The sequence below is a fragment of the Peromyscus eremicus genome, chromosome 6 (assembly GCF_949786415.1).
Source record: "Peromyscus eremicus chromosome 6, PerEre_H2_v1, whole genome shotgun sequence".
NCBI lineage: Eukaryota > Metazoa > Chordata > Mammalia > Rodentia > Cricetidae > Peromyscus > Peromyscus eremicus.
In genome coordinates this window covers 122,785,256-122,807,700 of record NC_081421.1, presented here as the reverse complement: position 1 = coordinate 122,807,700, position 22,445 = coordinate 122,785,256, and the positions used below count along the sequence as shown (strand labels likewise).

Genomic DNA, 22,445 nt, shown 5'->3' with positions numbered 1-22,445 from the left:
TGTGAATGTTTCCCTCAGATCCCCAGTCTGTGTGTGAATGTTTCCCTCAGATCCCCAGGTCTCACAATCTGTGTGTGAATGTTTCCCTCAGATCCCCAGTCTGTGTGTGAATGTTATCCTCAGATCTCCAGGCCTCACAGTTTGTGTGTGAATGTTATCCTCAGATCCCCAGTCTATGTGTGAATGTTTCCCTCAGATCCCCAGGTCTCACAATCTGTGTGTGAATGTTTCCCTCAGATCCCCAGGTCTCACAATCTGTGTGTGAATGTTGCCCTCAGATCCCCAGGTCTCACAATCTGTGTGTGAATGTTGCCCTCAGATCCCCAGTCTGTGTGTGAATGTTGCCCTCAGATCCCCAGGTCTCACAATCTGTGTGTGAATGTTGCCCTCAGATCTCCAGGTTCACAGGACAGAGGATGAGTCAGGTGACCAGTAGGTGGCTGTTTACAAAGTGGTCCCTAGAGCTTGTTGGATGACAATGTCCAGCGTCAGTGAAGGGCTGGTTCCTTAGAGTGGATAGTTAAAGAACCACTAGGTAAAGGCCATTTTGGGGGCTGTGTGAGTCACTCAGGATGCTGTGTGTTTGAGGAACCTTGAGGAGGACGGTGAATCAGGAATTCAGTCCCTCATGCTGGAGAAAGCATGGTGGCCAGGAACTTGAGCTGCTGCTTATGAGGCAAAGAGACACGAATGCTGGTACTCAGGTCACTTTTTCCTTCTTATTCTGTCTGGGTCCTCAGCTCAAGGAATGGTACTGCCCAGGGTTAGAGCTGGTATTCCTTTGCCAGTTAACCTAATCCGGAACCTCCTCACAGACATGCCCAGAGATGTGCTTCCATAGTAATTCTACGTCTCATCAAGTTGACGGTTAAGAATGGCTAGCACAGTGGCAAATATAGCTGTGAATGCAGTAGAGCCAAAGCATGTTGAAAATGAGCTGCAATGAGTCTTTTTCACAACAGCAGGGTAGGAACATCTAATGGTCGAGCCTTTCCTTTTTCCTTTGCTCCTTCCACCTCCTGGTGTATTGTTGAAGACGGTCACTGTCCCTTGAAACAGTGAACACGCCTCCCCAGAAGACAGGAATCTGTAAGAGAATGTCAAATTAGTGGGCAGGAGCTGCAGTGGCGCACACTGTTGGCAGCTGTGAGGAAAAAGGAGCAGACGGGACCCATCGTGTGGAGGAAGTACATACAATGTGTGGGGCACCGCCATGCCCTGTGGGATGAGCATCGTTTTCCAATGGTTAACACAACCAGTGCATGCCTGTTAAGCACCCGTTGTATATGAGGTGCTGCAGTGAGAGGAAGGGAGCCTGCAATCTGTCTGGGGTGCTGGAAAGAGTTATTCAAATGCAAACATTAAAAATCCATCCATTTGCGTAGTCTGCTTAATTAAATAGGTCAATTAAAACTAGCGCATAATGAAAAGAAGCTAGTTTGATGCTAATATTAAATCGGTACAAATAGCCTGCAACTGAGTTTCCAAAGGATTTAAACTTACAAGATTGTAAACAATCTCTATTCTAACCTGGCACAAACCCGGGGAGCCCAGGATGATGCTCCATTCCCAGAACTCATTCTTTATTCATTGTGTTTGCCGAGCCTGGCACAGTCAGGGCGCTGGTGATACAAGAACAAATAAAGACCCTTTTCCTCAGAGAGGGCGGGCATTAACAGAAGCTATTAAGAACCAGGGGTGCAGGGCTGAAGAACAGTTCAGGACACTCAGTGCCACCACAAAGAGGCTGTCAGGGACCAGGGAAGACAAGAGATCAGCCAGTGGTTCTCTGCAGAAGAAGTGGTGGAGTTCGTGCAAGTGGGGGATGAGTTATAAAATAATCGTGGGCTTGGGGAGAGAGTGCACGCTGCCCGTGAGGTTGGAGAGCGGGTGATACTGAGGCTGGAGGAAGAGATGGGGTGAGGATGTCAAAGGTCCCGCGGTTGACTGGGGATCCCTTTAAAATGGTGGGGGCAGCAACACTATCAATTGTGTGTTTTAGAAAACCTCCCTGGTTCCAGGGGTGTGTTGTTGAGCAGAATGGATTTGGGAGGGAAATGCAGGGAAGAGAATTAGGAAGCCTCTGCCTGAAAGAAAGGATGAGGACCCAAACAAACGGAATGTGGACAGAAGGAGGTGAGGGATCAAGAACTGTTCCGGAAACCAGTGGCCGGATATCGGTGGCATTTGTATATGAGCAGTGTTGCCATTTGTTAGCACAGCTTATACTGTGGCTGGGTAGAAACAGGTGACTATCTGAGTTACTTCATGTCTTAGTTACTGTTCTACTGCTGTGAAGAGAACCATGGCCAAGGCCATTTACAGAAGGAAGAGTTCATTTGGCTTAGAATTTCAGAGGGTGAGTCCACGACCATCATGGTGGAGAGCACAGCTCCAGGCAGGTATGCACGGCACTGCAGAAGTAATTGAGAGCTTACGTCCAATCCACAAGCAGGAGGCAAGGAAGTGGGGGGCATGCACACTAACGGGGGATGGGGGATGGTGTGGGCTTTTGAAACCTCAAAGCCCACCCCCAGAGACACACCTCTTCAAGCAAGACCACACCTCCTAACCCAAGCATTCAAATTTATGAGCCTAAGGGACCATTCTCATTCAGACCATCACACTTGGTATAGCCTGAAACTTTACAGACAACTCAAAACACTGCAACGAAGCGAGAGCAATCCGTCTTGTTATTTACTTTACAAGTTTTAGTTCTTATAGATGATGCGCCCTAGATGGGGTGTCACTCAGGTAGGATGCTTGCCTACAGTGCATAAACCTTGGGTGTGAGTCCCAGCAAGGCAGTATACTCACATTAACATTTTCTCACACATTTGCACATACATACACTTTATATATCCTCACCCACATACATAACCATGTGCACATACACGAACTTACACATACCACATGCACTGCACACACACTCACACTGACATATGCATACTTACACGCAAACTCACATACTCTGTACATACTTTCATACATTCACAGACATCATATATACACATTACTCACACATTCCACACAGTTATAAATACACACATGTACTCACATACAATTACACTCACATACAAATTCAGGCAATGACACTAAACATTCAAACACACAGTCACAATACTTATACAGAGACACCCACACATACACACATGTCCACACACTTGACACACACAAACACTCCACACGTGTGCACACAGAAATACTGATATCCACTCAATTGCAGACACACTCATATATACTCATACTTCACATAAACTTTTACACATTCACTCACATGCGTACACTCCACACACACACACACACACACACACACACACTTGCATATACTAATGCTCACATATTCACACAATGACACACACACATACACACAGATAAATGGCATACATTTATCTCACTAGCATACAAGTGTATACACATGCACATTCCATACGCCCCACATATATACTCATAAACTCATGTATATACACAGAAAGTCTGAGCACACACTCACACAATACACAAATGCACACACACATTCTCACACATTCATGCACACATTCATACACATACTTTATACACAAACATTCTACATACTTGCGCATACACACAAATTTGTACATTCACAAAATGTGTACACCCACATTCCTTCTACATGTACACATCACATACACACCCTCTCCTAAAATTCACACTCAAATATTACACACATGCAGCACAAAAGCTCACTCACTTACATATACACACATATAAACACACATACCCTCACTCCTCACACATGTACAGTCATACGTAATGCACTGGCATTTTCTCATGTACAGCGTCATACACACTGGTGATCCCAGCACTGGGGAGGTGGACACTGGAGGTGCCCAGGGGCTTGCTAGCTGAGTCAGCAAGCTCCAGGCTCAGTGAGAGACCCTGTCCCAAAAAATATAAGGAGAGCAATTGAGGAGAGTACTTAGTATCAGCCTATGACATCCACACAAACATGCCACACATGTACATATACATGAAACACACAGACACACACAAACATACAGACACAGGTACACACATAGACATACATACACATAAACACACAGACAGACACACATATAGACAGACACATAGATACACACAGACACACAGACACAGACAGACAGACGCGCGCGCGCGCGCACACACACACGCATAGAGTTTGGAGATACACAACTTTTTCCTGGCCCTGCTCCCCAACTCCTAGTCATGTATTCTGACAGTATTGTCCAGGCCCATGGACTTCTTACAGTGACTGTAATATGCTCCTCTATCAGACTTTACAAGCTCCATGGCTTTCCAGGTGTGTTACCGTCTGCTCACGGTGCCTCTCCCCTGTGTGTCTGACAGGTCTGCATCCCTGGAAACACCGTCCTTAAATCACTCTCTTCTGAAGACTTCTGGCTTCTGTCCTTCTTATGCCTTAAAACTCCTGTCTAATCACTGATGTTACATCTTTCTCCCATTTAGGTAGTTCAGTACCTGGGAACTGGGCTCTTTTCTCCTCTTCCTTCCTCCCTCCCTCTCTCCCCCTCCTCCCTCCCTCCCTCCTTCCCTCCCTCCCTCCCTCCCTCCCTCCCTCCCTTTCCCCTTCCTCCCTTCCTTCCTCTCTTCCTTCCTTGAATCCATAATATTTAATGCTGACACCATAGCTATATATTTACTGTATCGATTTGCATTTAGCTATAAGGTTGTAAGGTATATTTCAGATACGTCCACTAAAATCAGCTAATGGACCAGATTTCCTGCTGGGTGTGCCCTGACAGTCAAGAGACTTTATTGTGTAAATGCAACATCTTGTTTTCTTTTTAAAGCCCTCTGAAGCCAAAGCAAAGGCAATCGAAAAGGTGGATGATCTCCTCGAACTGTACATGGGGATTCGAGATATTGACTTGGGTAAGGCCACACTGTTAGTGATAATTTCCGTGTTGTTTATAGACGATAGTCAACTGTACTCTTCAAGATGAAAAGGATTTCTGGAGTACGAAAGAGCATAAAAATAGTAAAGAATAGTGATTTTCCAAGTTTCTTGCTGGGGGGTATTACTGCTAAGTTAACTTTTACAGTTTTAGCTAAACGTGGCATGGTGGAACACGCCTTTAATCCCAGCACTATGGAGGCAGAGGCAGGTGAATCTCTGTGAGTTCAAGGCCATCCTGGTCTACACAGTGTATTCCAGGACAGCCAGAGCTACATAATAAAAAGACCCTATATCAAAAAACAAACAAGAATGTAGCTTTTAATCTAGACACTGTGAATAATACCACCTTTACCATGTTTCTTGCATGAAAATATATAGCTAAATGATGCATATGAGAAGTTTTCTTATCTGATGGGCCACATTTACATTGGTTATTGGTTAAATTATGTATTATGATATTAAAGTTGTACACCATTTAATAGGATTCCTGAAATAGGAAGAAAAAGACACAGAACTCATGAGTAAGGGTGACTCATGAGTAAAGGTGGGGCTGCTGGGTGTTTCCTGTTATTTCTCGTGCTGCCACGAATGTGTCAGGTTCTTGCTTTATCAACTAAAACTCTACCAGTAGCAAATAGTGCACAACAAAACAAAAACAAAAAACCTTAATTCCAACTGTACTAAGGAGGAAAAAATAGGAGAAATCCAGAGATGGGTCTTGACTTCAAAAATGGGGAAATCCTGCGGCAGCTCACAAGCACTTACAGCTCCAGTTCCAGGGGTTCTGATGCCCTCTTCTGGCCTCCAAGGGCACTGCACACACATGGTACAGCCGCAACACTCACATGCAAATCAAAGAATGCTAGACGCGCACCTCCAGAGATAATGTGGACAATGTGTGCCTGAACAGCTGCCTCTGTGCAGTGAGGAGCTGGGATAACAAAGAACAGACTCTTATAGGAGAGAAGGAGTGGGAAATCCATACAGGGAGAGACAGGGCAGCTGAGCCGTGACTCAGCACAAAGGGAACAGCGCGGAGCTAAGGCTGGGTGGTTCCTGGGAGCGGGATGAAGGGAGCAGAAGCCTTGTGCCTGAGGTAAGGCAAGCGGCCCAGGAAAAGCCGCAGAGCCCGCATGCCCCAGGCACAATTGATGAGACAGTGACCCCCCAACACTTGAGGAAGAGGTCTATTGTGCCACTCCCCGTGTCTCAGGGGGCTGTGGCTGGGTGCCGCTACTCTAAGAGGTGGTTATTCAGAATTGAGCCACCCTGGGCTCTGAGAATAAAGGACAATCCCAAGTCAGTGTTAGAAATTACAAAAAATTAAAAATGGAAGTGGCAGGTTCAGCAGAAAGGAGCTGACATAGAATTACCCTTCAGAAAATGTTCTGTTAGGAGCTGGGGAGGGTGTGCCGGCTGCAGGTGGAGAGGGGCTGCGTTGGGAGAGGCGGCCACCTTGTAGTGTATTTCAGGACGAGGACCTGAAGGAAAGAGGCTTAGGATTCTCAGAGTACAGGTTTTTATTTTCATTCTTTACTTGTGTGTGTGTGTGTGTGTGTGTGTGTGTGTGTGTGTGTGTGTGTGATAGCTTTTCAGGGGTGTGGTGGGAGGTCCCATACCATGTGACTTAACTAGGCCTCGTCCGCTAAATTCCTGTTATGGAGATAGTACTAGTCAGGACCCTAGACTTATCTTGCAGTTGTAGAGGGAGGGACGGGCTTGCCACCCCTCATCCAGACTGGGATGCCCTCTCAGTCTCAGCAGGAGCTTGATCTTTGCTCTAAGGGGCTGGCTGCAGCACAGTGTGGCCTGATTTCTCCCATGCTGCTGCATCTATCCACTTCAAGCAGTAGGCCCACGCTCTACTGGTCAGGGAGCCCCAAGTCAATCTACTACAGCCCTGGATGACATACAGCCAGAAGAGGTATTCAGACAGAGACTGGGAGGATGGCAGTGAAGTGACAGGAGATGTGGTCCCGTGCCCAGTGTCTGGGAGCTGGCCTCATTATCCTACAATGACTTTGGAGTCTAAGAGCCTGATGCCGGAAGGTTGATCAACCCTGAGCCACCTGGGGCTGCCACAGGGATGGGGAACTCTGTGGCTCCAACAAGACACTTAGCTCTGGCAGCCTCCCCTCCCCTTCGGGGTGTTTAAGGCTTAGAGATTTTTTTAAAACAATTTTTTTCTTTTAGTTTTTCGAGACAGGGCTTCTCTGTGTAATACCTCTGGCTGTCCTGGAACTCGCTCTGGAGACCAGGCTGGCCTCAAACTCAGAGATCCACCTGCCTCTACCTCCTGAGTGCTGGGCTTAAAGGCGTGCCCCACCATGCCCTGTGGTTTAGAGGGTTTTTAAAAGTTCAGAGACACGTCTGTCCACACAGAGTTGTGTTTACTTTTCTCACTCCTAACACATTTGGGAGATGCTCCCTCATTTGGAGCATTAGTAAAGCCATGGTGTATGAACTGAGAGGCTGGGGGAGCACAGCAGCCCTGCCCACCCCACAGAATGCAGAGCTGTAGTTAGCAGGAGCCCCTCACACGCAAAGGAGCCACTGGAGGGCAGACAGTTATACAGAAGTGTTCTGTGGACTGCCAGCTCACAGAAAACTGCACGCAGACTTATTATATGAAACCTTGGCCTTAGCTTAGGCTTGTTCCTAACTAGTTCTTATAACTTAACCTATATCTTTTAATTGACATTGTTTTACATGGCTCAGTTACTTTTACTCTGTACTGTCCGTCCTGCTTCCTCAGAATCTGGCTGGTGACTCTCCCTTTCTTCTTCCCAGAGCTCTCTGTCCCTGGAAGTCCTGCCTAACCTCTTCCTGCCTAGCTAATGGCCATTAAGCTCTTTATTAAACCAATCAGAGTGACATATTTTATACAGTATAAAGGAATATTCCACAACAAGTTGGGGACAGCTGCCATGTGACCCACATAGGCATAGAAGTGGCATAAACGAAGAGAGACAAGAATCTACAAGTTCAGCTGCCCTGGTCCCTAGGGCCACCTGACTTACTGCAGTTTTAAAGGACCCAGGAGAAGACACTAATATTCCATCTATTTTCCTATTCTTTGTTTTCTATTTTTCTTTTTATCATACTTCCAGTATACTGTTACTTTATCTTATTTCTAAAAGCTTTATGTTTCTATCATTTCTCTGATTTTGTTTATTATTTTTTATTATTATTAGCTAACTTCCTTTTGACTTTTGTTTTTTGTTTTTTAATAAAAGTTTTCCCTCAACTTTCCCCTTATAACATTCTCATTCATTCTTGGTTTCCTTACTTGGGGCTCTTCGGGCTCCCCCCTCCTCCCTACCCTATTATTTCCTCATTGTTGTCTCTACATTAACCTAAGTAATTTTAACCTCATCTCACAGTCTGTTTTATGGTAACTGGTGATATAGTATAGGTCTTAATCTAAGTGCACTGCTGTATCTTGTTCGGTTGCTGTTGTTGCTCTTTGAGTAATTTGTGTTCTCCTCTCCGAGCGGTGCTGGGACCGAACCTTAAGAGCAGGCTGCTCACTAAGATCCCAGATAAAACTGCATGAGATGTACAACCCACAGATGCACACCTCTCAACACAGAAAAACAAGAAACATAGAAAGCAAGGCAATATAACTCCTCAGCTAGTCAAAAGATCATAAATCTGCAACAATTGAATTCAAAGATACTAACTAAAATGGGTAAAATGTCAGGCAAAGGATTTAAGAGCTTACTTGTAAAAATGACCAGGGACTTCACACAAGACCCATAAAGATACATAAAAGCAGATAAATGAAGTAAGAAAATCAATCTTGAGTGCAGAAAGAAAGTCAGTAAAATGGAAGGGAAAAGTTCCAGGTGCTATGGTGTACTCCTTTAATGATAGTGCTGTGGAGGCAGAGGCAGGTGGGTCTCTGAGTTCCCAGACAGCATGGTCTACAGAGTGAGACCTGGTCTCAAAAACCTACCAAACAAACAAACAAAAAGAAATACTGAAAAGAAAAATTCAGTGAATCATAACAAAACAAAACAAAACAACAACAAAACTGCACAAAACCGTCAATAAACTAAATCAAACAAAAGAAAGACTCCATGCCAGGAAGACTAGGTCAACACACCCCACACTTACATACCAGTGAAGAAGAGGACTGGGCAGTCAAGCCCACAAGCTTCCAGGATCTCTGGACCACGATCAAGAGACCAAACCTGAGAACCCATGGGGCAGACAAATGAGCTGAGATTAAAAACCAAAGGAACAGAAAATTTAGTCAATGTAGGAGAAAATTCCCCAAATCTAGGGAAAGAAATGAATATTCCAACACAGATGGGCATGATCAGAGGAGAGAAAGGTAGTGTTAAGACCGTCCTGTGTACATCCATCCAGGGTCACCTCGTCTCTGGAACCTACATTTGGGGGGAATTCTGGGATTTGGATACATGACACAGCTTGCAGGGGTAATTCAGATGCATGGAAATGAGGGTAAGAGGGTTTAGAGAGGGCAGGGACATGAGAAATATGTACTAGGTAGTGTTTGCTGGAAAATGATATCATTCATCAGTCTTCAGCGGAGAAGCTACAGAAAATGGTGAACAGGGTGGGATTTGGGATTCAAATCCATTCTTGGATCATGAGCTAGAATTCGGGAGAACAAAGCTTTCAAGGTAGGACCTCAGGGCTGTCTTCAACATTAGAACTTTTCATAGTTATGTAAGTCGGAACTAGTTATTATTATTAAAATGCAGATATGGAGGCTGGAGGGATGGTTCAGCAATTAAGACTGCTTGCTGTTCTTCCAGAGGATGTGGGTTGCTTTCCAAGTACCCATGGTGAGTGACTCACAACCACTCTAACTCTAGCTCCAGAGGATCTGACGCTCTCTTCTGGCCTCCAGGGGTACTGCACTCACACACATATACCCTGTACTCACCACACAAACACACACTCCAATAAATAGAGATAAAATAAATCTGGTGCTCATGGAAGCCTGAAGAGGCAATGGTAGCTCTTGGAACTAGAATTATAGGTGGTTGTGAGTTGTCATATGGGTTCTGGGAATTGAACCTGAGTGCTCTTAACCACTGAGCCATCCCTCCAGCCCCCCAAATAAAACAAATCTCTGAACAATTATTTCATTTATGTGTATAAGTGTTTTGCCTGCATGTATTTATGTGCACCATGTGCATGCCTGATGCCCTCAGTGGTCAGAAGAGAGCATTAGATCCCCTGGAACTGGAATTATTATTATTATTATTATTATTATTATTATTATTATTATTTTTGCTTCCAGAGATCTTGTGTTTTAATGAGAGGCAAGAATCATCCACACATGTAACACGTAAGGTGGTGATTTATGCCCCGAAGAAAGTCATGGGCTGAAGTTAGGTGGTAACCAGTACATTTACACTTGACATTTATTTCTCGCGGCAACATACTCCATATCGGTTTTGTTCTTTTGTGCTCATTCCACCTCACAGTTATATGTTACCTGCTGCAATCCTGTATGCAATTACAGTTCAGCCTTAATCTAGGAACAAATTCAGGAGAACAATCAGGGACTGCACATACATAAGGAAAACAACAAATTCACCAATTATGAATTAGCATCACTAGTATGCATTAATTGTCTAGTTGGAGGAAAACAATCCCATGACCACTAGAAGACAGAGAAATTGCTAACCATTGCAGTGTAGGCATGAATCTCATGGATGAGAGTGAAGTTAGTAAAACCTTGAATGATGATTTGGTCCTAAGGAAGCAGATGCTATGTGCACACTGTGCTTGGTTGGGGAAATATTATCAGGAAGAGACACAGAGGTAGGGAAGTCTGTATGAAAACTAGTGTGGTAGGATGACTACAGATGGGGTTTTATCATCAGATATATCTGTTTCTGAGTTCTTGCCTTGCTTTTCTGTGACCTTGGTTTATTACTTAAGGTCTCCCTTTTCTAGTTTGAAAACTGAAAATATGACTTCTTCCCTTACGGTGCTGTTCTGGTTCCTATATTTGCAAAACAAACTGCTCTAAAAGGGATCTACATGATACATCCAGTGTATTATGTCTAGAGCTTCCACAGTACAGAATTGAAGTGCACAGTGGAAGCCACTTGTCTCTGCTCAGTATTGTCTGGATCTCAGTTGGGGTGACAAGATGACTGGCCTCTTACAACCAAGGCCAGAACCACCTGGAATCCTGTGTGTTTGGATTTATTAATAATGTTTATTATCAGTCTCCTGAGGTATCAGCTGGGGCCATGTGCCATAGCATTTGTGTGTGGTATCTGCATGGCCCAGGTTTGCTTAAAATATGGTAGCATCAGGGAGATTCAGTTTCTTACATTGGCGATCTAGAACACTGTCTTAGTTAGGGTTTCTATGGCTGTGATGGAACACCATGACCAAAGCAACTCAGAGAGGTTTGTTTGGCTTATGTATCCCTCGTGTTTATTTTGCTTATGTATTAGTTGCAATCCATTGAGGAAAGCCAAGTCAGGAACTCAAATTGGGAAGGAACACAGAGGCAGGAACTGAGGCAGAGGCCATGGAGGACTATTGCTTACTGGCTTGCCTCTCATATTTGGAACTGGAATTATGGATGATTGTGAGCCACCATGTGAAAGCTGGCTTCTGAATCTGTATCCTCTGCAAGAATAAGTGTTCATAGTAGATGAGCCATCTTTCAAGCCCTTAAATCTTAAATCTTAAAAAAAAATACAAATACAGTACAGCAGAATAATGGATAATAGTACAAATGATTGTAAGTGAGTTTAAGACGTAAGTCTTTTTTTTTTTTTTTCTTTTTCCAAGACAGGGTTTCTCTGTGTAGCTTTGCACCTTTCCTGGAACTCACTTGGTAGCCCAGGCTGGCCTCGAACTCACAGAGATCCGCCTCGCTCTGCTTCCCGAGTGCTGAGATTAAAGGCATGTGCCACCACTGCCCGGCAAGATGTAAGTCTTTAAAGATGAATTTTCTGGGTTGATGAGATGGCCCAGCAGGTAAAGTCACCACCCACCAAGTCTGGTGACCCAAGTTTGGTCCCAGGGATCCACATGGGGAGAGGAGAGCACTACCTCCTGCAAGTTGAAGCTGTCCTCTGACCTTCACATTCCACTCTGTGGCGTACCAAATGTCTGCTCTCCAAACACACACACACACACACACACACACACACACACACACACACACACACTGAAGAAATAAATGTGATTTGAAAAAGAATCTTAAAAAAGAAGAGTGAATGTTCTTTTGTGCTCAGAAATGTAGACCATTAAATATTCTAAAAAATTCATCGAAATCACCCAGTGGTCCCTTGTCAGTTTAATTAAATATCTGTAGTAAATTCCTTTAATTGACATGAAGTCATTGTCATCACACATGATTAGTAGTGTGACTGGTCACTTAAAGAGGCAAAGTGTAAGAAGAGTCATTATTTGAAGAATGTCAGCTGTTGTTAAATTAGGAATTTCTGTTGTTCAGATATGATTAGCATGAAATGTCATTCAGAGATGTGAGCCTAACTTAACAGACAAACGCATGACTTTACTTCTCTGCAGAGCCAGTATTTCTTGGCTTTCAGGAATGTTCTTTCTTTTTGTTTTTTGAGACAGGGTTTCTTTGTCTAGCCCTGGCTTTCCTGGAGCTTGATCAGACCAGGCTGGCCACAGTCTCAGAGATCTGCCTTCCTCTGCCTCTCAAGTGCTGGGATTAAAAGCATGGGCCACCACCACCTGGCTTCAAATGAGTCTTTGTAGGAAATAACTCTGAGGATGAACGTACATCAATGGTTGTAATTTAAACTGTGGTTTTTCAACCAGCCAAGCTAACATAGAGTACCTCGAGATGTTATCTGTAAAATAAAAATTCTGGAAGATGTTGAGTCTCCTGGAGTGATCTAACTCAAGGATACATTGTATATTTCATCTGGAAGCTTTAAGGCAACAGTATAACTACCTGTGGACCTACAGTGTTTTCTGATACCAATTGAGGATTTTGGACTAATTCTGGCAGTTTTAGAACTTAAAAGATTATTCTATTAAAAAGGCTAGCAATGTGTGGGAAAGAAATTCAAATGGCAGTTTCTAAGTCATTTTCCCCACAATACCTTTTATAGCTGGTTAGAAAGGTATATTAATAATGTTTCTTCCATGGGTCCTTGCCTTGGTCAGTAAAGCAATGCACGCTGTGAAGAGCTTCTAAGTTGAGATCAATGAAATCTGGAGTAGATTTTTATTAAAAAGTGCACTGTAGAGGCTGGAGGAACAGCTCATTGATTAAGAGGACTGGCTGCTCTTTCAGAGGATCTGGCCCACATAGCATCTCACAGTCATCTGTAACATCCAGTCACAGGGCGTGTACCACCACCTTCTGGCCTCCACAGGCATTGCATATATATGGTGTAGAGACATACATGCTGGCAAGACACCCATACACATAAAAAACAGTGAATAAATAAAATATTTTTAAAAACATGCATTGTAGGGCTAAAGGTACAGCTCATAGATAGAGCATCTACCTGGAATACATGAGACCCTGAGTTGGAATTCCATTAACACGCAAATGTGCGAGCATGCACGTGCGCACGCACATGTGCACACACACACACCCCCATATATACAATGCATACATATACATACACATATACACACTTATATACATATACATACATACATACAATAAAGATTTTAAGTAATAGGTTAATTTTTACACCTGAAAGTTCTTTAAATGTTTACAAACTTGAAAGTTCTGTGGTGAAAGGAGCATAAAAATATTCTCAGAGCAGCCACAAGAGGTCAGCACTTAGCTGTAATATGTGGCATTAAAAAAATCCTTTGTGGTTGTGAGCGCTTATAAGGGCGGAGCAAAAATGTAGGCAAACTCCATGGGCTTCTAGATCCTGGGAATATGTGCTTGTGGGGATGCTGTTTCACAGACATAGAACACAGGGTGTAAGTCACTTCCTAGGAAGGCAGACCATGCATACCATCTTAATTCTATCCTAAACCAGAAGGTACTCAAGAAAGATGCCACAAAAACTCCAAGTGCTGTGTGGCCAGCTGTACATGTTCCTTTGGTGAGGGAAGACTATACTCTTCCTAGCTGGGAGTAGGGGTGGATGGAAGGGACAGAGAGTGTTAGTGACTGTGGGAAGGTGAGGGACTGTGTGTGCTAACACTCCTGGTGAGGTTAGTCATGGGGTTTTCTTAACGTGTGTCTTCCATCCACCAGATGCTGCAGGGTTGCACAGAGGACTCACTAAGATGCTTCTCTGGGAACTACAAGTTTGCTCCACAGAGTGGTGGTGTGTGCTTTAAAACTTACTGTTGGAAGTGGAGACAGGAGGATTCCTGGTGCTGGCTAGACAGCCAGCGTAGCCTAACTAGTGAGCTCCAGGCCCATGAGGGCACAGTCTCAAAAAGAGGTGGATGACATTTCGGGGGTTGACACCTGAGGCCGCCTTCTGGTCTCTCTATGCATGTACATACACTCCACACCAGACAAAACAGGACAAAACAACCCCAAACGAATGTAGAGACTCCCAAAGGATGGGCTCTCAGGTTGGGGACAGGGCAGAGGCGACAGCTTCATATCTGATACGGTGGACACAGTCAGTCCTCTGATGTTGGCTCATGGCTCATTAACCTTTACAAATTATCATTGACAGCTACGACCATGTTTGAAGCTGGAAAAGACAAAAGCAACCCGGATGAATTTGCTGTAGCACTTGATGAGACTCTGGGAGACTTTGCTTTTCCTGACGAATTTGTGTTTGATGTGTGGGGAGCCATCGGTGATGTCAAGCAAGGACGATGATGATGTGGATGATCTTCCTGCAGATGTGACCAGAGTTCTTTTGAAGGCAGCCTTCCTGGGGACTCTTAGATATCTTTATGAACTCTGCATTAGCTTCATGTATGAGATACAGTCTACGGAATGTAATTTTGATTTATGGATAATGTTTAATATAGTTTCCTATGTAGTAAGTATGCTTAAGATAAATTAAAGTATGATCCATTTCAATATTTGTTCAAAAGTTTCTAACAGTGATTTTTAAAAGAGCATTTCTACACCCGTGGTCTTGTTCCCCATTGACACTCATGCCTTACTTTCCACATTAAATAGTCGATTACAACAGCTTTGGGGGTGTTTTTTCCTTCAATATCTTTTTTAAAAATTGTGCATTTATCATTCCATGTATGTGCTTGCCTGTATGCGTACCATGCACATGCAGTGCTTGAGGAGACCAGAAGAGGGCGTCTGTAACCATCTACAACTCTCCAACCAGAGGTATACACAGTTGTGAGGGGCATGTGGGTGCTGGGGACTGAACCTGGGTGGTCTGCAAGAGCAGCCAATGCCCTTTAGTGCTGGGCCATCTCTCCAGATGCCTTTCTTCCAAAATCTTAATATTATGGGAATTAGGCTCAGAGTCCGATTTACCTCATAACATCTTCATTTTGTTACGTTAACTTAACAGGATACGTGTAGGAAGTGAAGTGCAGGTGACACCTGCCAGTGTAGAAGCAGGCACTCATTTTGAAATGAGCAGCAGCAGCAGGAGGAGGTTGCTTTGGCTGACTGGTTCCTAGGGCACGCTTTTTAAAAGAAAGGTTGATTTTTAAAAAGTTTGTAATTGCTCTTAAGAGCAATTGGTTGAGTTTGTGCTGTGTGCACAAATGTGTGTGTGTGTGTGTGTGTGTGTAGGGAGGGGGCTGGGGTAGGTGGGCACTCAAGGTAAAAAAGGGACAGGTAGAAGGTGCTGTGCTTTTTTGTTCTTTTTCAGACCTTAAAGTGTTATTTCAGTTTTCATCTATAGCTTCTTTCCTGTTGACTTTTCTAAGGCCTCCAGGCCAGGGTTTGTATTTGTAGCATTTTTATTTTGAAACATATTTGCTCAGAAAATAACTGTGTTTGAGATGCTGTCTTTGCTGTGTGAGTATGTGGTTTAAACAGCAATCGTTTTCAGCCTCCTAAGCGTCGGAGGAAATGCTGTCAGAAATTGACTCCCCAGTGGAAATAAAGGAGGGGGCGGAGTGGGAAGAAGCGCATTAGGCTGTTATTTTAGAGTTCCAGCACCCTCCTCTCACCCTGGCTTTATTGAGAAGATTGAGAGGAAATGACAGTCTCACTCTTCTTGGACACTTCACGGATGTGAGAGAAACGGAAATAAATGGCTCCAGCACAGATCATTTAATAAGGTGGAGGACAGCATGGCCAACCACTCTAGTGCATCTGATGAAAGATGCTGGGCGCTGCGGCAGTCATCAGAAATAACAACCGGGGGTGGGGTGTTCTGGGGACCAGAAGTAATGCCTTCTTCATGCTGGGTTAATGCCTAGATAACTCTGTCCTCCTGCGACAGACACGGCGCTACTTTTTCTGTCACTGCCTCAGTCACAGCAGAGCAACGCTCTGGCTGATTTTCTGTGTTTATTAATCTGAAGCCTGCACAGGAGCCGTTTGAGTCATTAACCTGAAGCACAGGTAGCCCAGAGGACACAGACTGGTTAGTTCTTCTGTGTGCTCCAGCTGTGATCCATTGGTAAGTGTTCAGTGAGTTTTCTTCGGAGGCTTCGAAAATGCCTGTACATCTTAGACTCACAAAGAGAGCTGATGGTTTAGGAAGGGAAAGTTACCAGGAGAGGGAAAGTTTCTAGATGAAGAAGGAGGCCCATAGAAACATTGTAGTTGAACAATAGCAAAAATGTAATTTTTTTGGTCACTAGATGTTAGATTTGAAATGTTTACTGTATATTTTTTTATCATCATTGTGATTTTTTTGGTGTGTTTGTATGAGTATGAGAGTGTGTGAATATGTGAGTATGTATGAGAGTATGTGCAAGGCAGCAGTATCCATGAACAACCTCAACTGTTCTTGTCTGTTAGAGTTCGAAGGCCACTGTCGTTACCAAGGCTGTCAGCTGGGCCCAGCTGTCTGCACTAAGAGGAGTCTCTGCAATGTTCTTATCTCTCCCCTCCACCAGGAGACTGATAGCAGGGTCAGTTGTTCCTCAGGCCGTTTTGTCCCCCTACCTGGAGACACATCTGTCTTTGAGCTTTGCACCTTTTGGCAACACGCAGTGCAGAATTATTTTGAGCAGCTCTACACTTGTGGGTACAGATCATCTTTTGAAAAGGACCCCCTCACTACCACTATTTGATGTTTTCAGAGTGTTTTCATTTTCTCTTGTGTAGTCTGAGTGTAGAGTACGTGTACACATGTATGTGGGGGCATGTGTCAGTGTGTGCTCATGTGGAGGCCAGAGGTTGACATCCGTGTCTTCCTCAAGACACAGGGCGTCTCACTGAACCTAGGACTCATTGATTGGCTAGGCCGACTGGCCGGTGAGCCCCAGGGAGCTGCCTGCCCAGCACCCGACTGCAGATGCACATTAAACCTGACTTTCACATGGGTGCTGGGGTAAGAACTCAGGTCCTCAAGCTCGAACAGCAAGGGTTTCCCCCCGACCGTTCTCCCCAGGCCTCCTTGTGTACTTTTTTGTCCTTCAGTGGAAGATAGTTATTGGATTTTTCCTTGATTTCCTCCCATTCAAAACAGTGTGTTTGTATGGATGTCCCAGTAGGAACACAAGACACGTCTTCTTCCGTGGTGCCAGGGAATGCAGACAGGCTCAGTGGAGCTCTGATCTGGGTCCTGATCAGATGAACATCCTAATGATTCTAAGTATTAATAGGTATAGTTTTGGTTTCTGAGGTGTTTTAAAAAATGTGTTTGTATGCTGGGCATAATGCTGCATGCTTTTAATTTCAGCATTGGGAAGTAGAGGCAGGCAGATGTCTGTGAGTTTGAGGCCAGCCTGGTCTCCATAGTGAGTTTCAGGACAGCCAGAGCTCCATAGTTAGACCTTGTCTTGAAACACCAAAAAAGAAATGTAATTATATAAGCTTTACTATGTGAAAGTCTTCAGAAGTTCACTTATAAAAGCAGTGTCCTGTCAGCCCAGGTCTGAATTGCTAAATCAATATGATAATGCAGCTGATAGTTAGGTAAAAAGAGATGTCTTACCTTCCTTGAGGATGTGTGATTTCTAATATTTCTCTTTCTAACACCAGTAAACAGGTGTCTCTGGGTCTTCACCAAGTCCAGGGATGCTCATCCTTCACTATGTTGGGTGACTCTCTGGTATCCTGTGATGCAGTCACTGTTCCTGTCCACTGTAGGTGGTGGCAACATGACCTTCTCTGCAAAAGGGGTTTTCAACACCGTAACAGATCTTCTAATCAGAGCACAGATGCACAACACAGACTACAGAATGGCCCTGTCCTCTGAGACATCTGAGAATGTGCAGCTCACAACAGCCTTGCTGCTACCCTGGTGGAGATACAGGCTAGGGGAGTTAAGTTTTACCCAGGCTGCTAGTGAACAGAGGGGGGGAAAAGACTGCCTTATGTTAAATGCATTTTTATGTTCCTGACACTGGGTGGTGGAATATAAAAGTAATTACTAGCCCTCAATACATGGTGATAAAATGATTCTAAATTTGTGAAGTTACAAAATAGCACCATTACCTGCAAACTGAGTTCTAAGAACTGAGTTATTTCAGCTGGAATAGTCAGTGTCTGTGAGAAGAGGGCATGGTCATGGATCATTTTCAAGTGGTAACAAAGAGGAGAAACTAAAAGATTCTTAAAAGGAGTTTTGGGTAAATATAACTATTTGCTAATGTGTGTCATATAATAGCATCAAATAGAGTCAGACAAAACATTCTGCTTTATTGGGAAGACATTTTAGAATAAAAACCATATACTTTAATGTCTGGTTTTGGATTTATTAATCTATATATAAAACAATAAATTATTTTGATACTATCCTAGCATATATTATTTAGTGTATTTCTACTTGTAGATGCAAAACTTAATGTTGATCGAAAAGTAAGTTATAATTATAAGGCTTATGTTTAAAGCACACTTTCTTAAAATGTAAACCTTTTCATAAAAAAGGGATGGATCAGTTTTTGTTATCAAAAAGGTTTGGAATTGAGGCTGGAGAGATGATTGAGCAGTTAAGAGCATTTGCTGCTGTTGCGGAGGACCTGGGTTCAGTTCTCAGCATCTATCTGGTGGCTCACAATCATTTGTGACTCCAGTTCCAGGGGTCACAGCCCTCTTCTGGCTTCTGGGGACACCAGACATGTGCATGGTGTACTTCCACACATGCAGGCACATAAAATAAACACATCTAGAAAGTTTAAAGTATCTTTGGAGTTTTACCAGTTTTAGGGTTTTAAGTGTTATTTGAACAAGTGGCAGGGATGTTATGAGTACTCAGGCCTTCCTTTTCTTTCCTGTACTCCTGGCGTTTTTGTTTCCTTACCAGCAGCTTTTGTGTAACCTGTGGGCCATATGCGGCTGAAGACTGAGTGCTGCTGGACAGGAAACTGCAAACTTAGAGATTATCCCAGTTAGTGAGGAGGAATGTCAGCAAGTACTTCTTGCTCAGTTAACCACCTCACACAGTCCTTAGCAACCACCTTTATTTTCAATATTAAAGAAAATAGGTTGTGGGAAATTAAGTCACTTGCTCCAGGGCACATGCATGGCTAGTGGCAAACCCAGGATTTGAACCCAGTCTTCCGTTAATCCCTCAGATCTCTGCAAAGCTAGTTCTGCTAATATTTTATGGGAACAATGTAAAATGTACAAGTCACTCAGTCAAGGGAAGTTGTTAGGGAACGTGAGCCCAGAAAGCAAGGTTGTAGATTCAACCAACTGCTCTCACTGTCTGCGAAGGAGCAGCCCCCAGAGGCTGGTCCAGCCGGGAGTAGATTCAGATGGATAAATGATTGATTTTAGGATAGAAACCATACTTGGACGCAGTGGTTCTTTAGGCTACGAAAACTGAAGTCAGTAATAATTAAGCCTGGCACTTGTATTTACCAGCGTAGTCATGGCTGTAGCAAGTTCTTGCTAGAATGACTTCAAAGAGAAGATTAAGAAAATGAAGGTTGGGGCTGTTTCTTGGAGAGTAAGGACTGGCCTTACACATGTGACAGGGCCTTCCTGCCTAAGGTGATTTCATGGTTTCACTGATTTGACTCCAGCTGTGAGTGCTTGGTTTTGAACGTAACGAACAAGGTATTTTGCTTTTTGCATTAAATAAATAAGGAATATTTGAAAAAGAATGTCTTCAATATTAAACTTCAAATGAAATGAATAAAACAAAACAAACAAACAAATAAACAAAGAAAAAGAAAGAAAAGGACGTTCCTCCTCCAGATGATCAAATATTCAGCTTGTCAGAGGATGTACTTATTGAATTCCACTTTAACTGGGGCTCTGGATTGGGAAGGTGGACTGGGCTGGAGTCAGTGGCATTTAACTGGTCATTCTAAAGTTTTGTGGAATATGACCATATTGCTCCTTTAGTTTTCTTGATTAAACATCACTGCTCAGTTTGGGTTAGTCTTTTAAAGTGAATTAATCCAGGGCTGGAGAGATGGCTCAGCGGCTAGGAACACTGGACGCTCTTCCAGAATGCCTGGGTTGATTTGCAGCACCAACACGGTGAACCATGACCTTATGGAACTTCAGTTGTAGAGGATCCGGGGCCCTCTTCTGGCCTCTATGAGCACCAGGCACATACGTGGTGCACGGACGGACACGCAGGCAAAACCGTCAGATGCATAAAATAATAATAAAAAAATTAAAGTGAATTAACTCCCTTCCAGATAGATTCATCCAGGTGAGCCATACTCATTTCATGGCTCAGGTGGGTCAACCGTTTCTTTGTTTTCTACCTCGTCTGACCAGTAGGTGGCACTACCTGTCCAGGCTGCTTACTCGAAGCTGCCTTTCTCCTGAGAATCTGGACAGCAAGTCGGGTGTTTGGTATCATCTTACCTTCATTCTGACTTGTCTAGTGTGATTTTCAAGCATAGCCAGTTGACAGCTAAAGTGTCTTGGACACTCAGCTTCTTTTCTGAACCCTGGGATTGCATTTGGTGGTCTCTGAGAGTTTTGAGGCTGAATGACAAATTCTACGGAAATCAGCCCAGGTTCCACTAGCCCAGAGAGGCTCCGAAAGTGGAGCGCTGCGGGAATGATTGTGGGTAATACCCTGTGAAAATTACAGAAGACTTCATACCAAGCATAAAATTAAACAGGCACATTAAAAATTTTAAAGCTTAATTCATGGCTGTGAAACTTTTGAATGAGAATCAAGCACACAAAAAATTGTGAATTAAACTGTTCTTTGCTCGAATAAACAAGCCAAACTTCTTTGCAGCTAATAGTCAATATTACGTAGATCATGAAAAAGCTTTTATCTTTATTAAGATAGAATTCTGATCGGAGGTTGATTCAGATCTTACTGTTTCAACTGTGGTCAGTTGAGCTTTTTACTCTTTGTGGCGTTTAAGTAATTTACCAACGCTTTGAGCACACTGTGTTTATTTCAGGAGTCTTTCTTTTTATGAATTGTGTTTTAATTCTACTGTCACTGCTTGGGAGGTTCATTAATTGTAGTTAAAGGCCATTTGTAAAAAGAAGATTTTTCATTTATTTTTATTTTTTAAATTGTATGGAGCCTTGTTGCCTTTGCTAATTAATTAATAATGACTTTTGCGTTTGCATTGAGTAACGACGTGTGTTTGACGGCTCCCATGTCTCTGAGTACGTGTGGAGGTCAGGGAACGACTTCCGGAGGTTGGTTCTCATCTTCCTTCTCTATTCTGAGTCAGGGTCTTTTGCTACTTTTTACTGATGGACTCTGTCCTCCCGGCTCGCTGGTCCTTAAGCTTCTGGCTGATTCAATCTCATTGTCGGAGTGCTGGGATTACAGATGTGTGCAGCTGAATCCATTGTTTTACATGGGTTCACGGGTTCTCAGACTGTGCAGGAAGCAGTTTTACCTAACCATTGAGCAACCTTCTCTGCCTGAAAGTTTTAAAAGTAGTATCTGCCGTAGTTTCCTATAATTATAACTATAAAGACTGTCTGCTTTATAGGGTACACTTGTGCCTTCGTGGTCCGGTACAGACAGGGATGATTTCTGTAGGAGGTGGAGTTGCCTAGGAGAGACACAACCAGATCATAAATCAACTCCTTCAATAGAAAGGTTTGCTCTGGGCTTTATAACTGTTTCTTGTATCACATATTCACAGGGAATAGCAGAGTTGTGAAAGCAAAGGGAGCCAAAAGGATGATAAGTCACGTCTAGAGAACGCCATAGAACACCCATGGGAAAGCCCTGTCCCCGTCTCTTACTCTGTCTAGTTTCTTCGTGTTGCTTTGATAATCGGATTATATAACTTTCCAGAATTTAGTCATTGGCTCCAGGAGTGGGATGGACAATTAGGTGGTGAATGCCAGGCGTTAAGTTATCATAGATTCCTTGACATTGCTGATTTGTGGTTCATTGTTTTACACCACTGTCTGTTTTCTCTGTTCATACTGTTTTATTAGGTATGTTGTCCTCTTCTTAATTGAAACCAAATATCCCAGTCGCACGTTGGACATGGATCTTAGTAGCCTGTGAGAGACTGTGTTTTCTTGACTGACAGTCATAGGGACCCTATATGA

General features: G+C 43.5%; 1 protein-coding gene across 1 annotated transcript in view; it reads left to right on the top strand.

Annotated features, from left to right (window-relative positions):
* Positions 1–14,898, top strand: part of Gipc2 (GIPC PDZ domain containing family member 2) — a 77,195-nt gene extending 62,297 nt beyond the window's left edge. Inside the window, exons 5-6 of the mRNA XM_059265051.1 lie at positions 4,812–4,893; positions 14,569–14,898. Of these exons, the coding sequence (XP_059121034.1) occupies positions 4,812–4,893; positions 14,569–14,717 (231 nt within the window). The 3' untranslated portion in view covers positions 14,718–14,898. The remainder of the gene's footprint in view (positions 1–4,811; positions 4,894–14,568) is intronic.
* Positions 14,899–22,445: the final 7,547 nt, after the last annotated feature.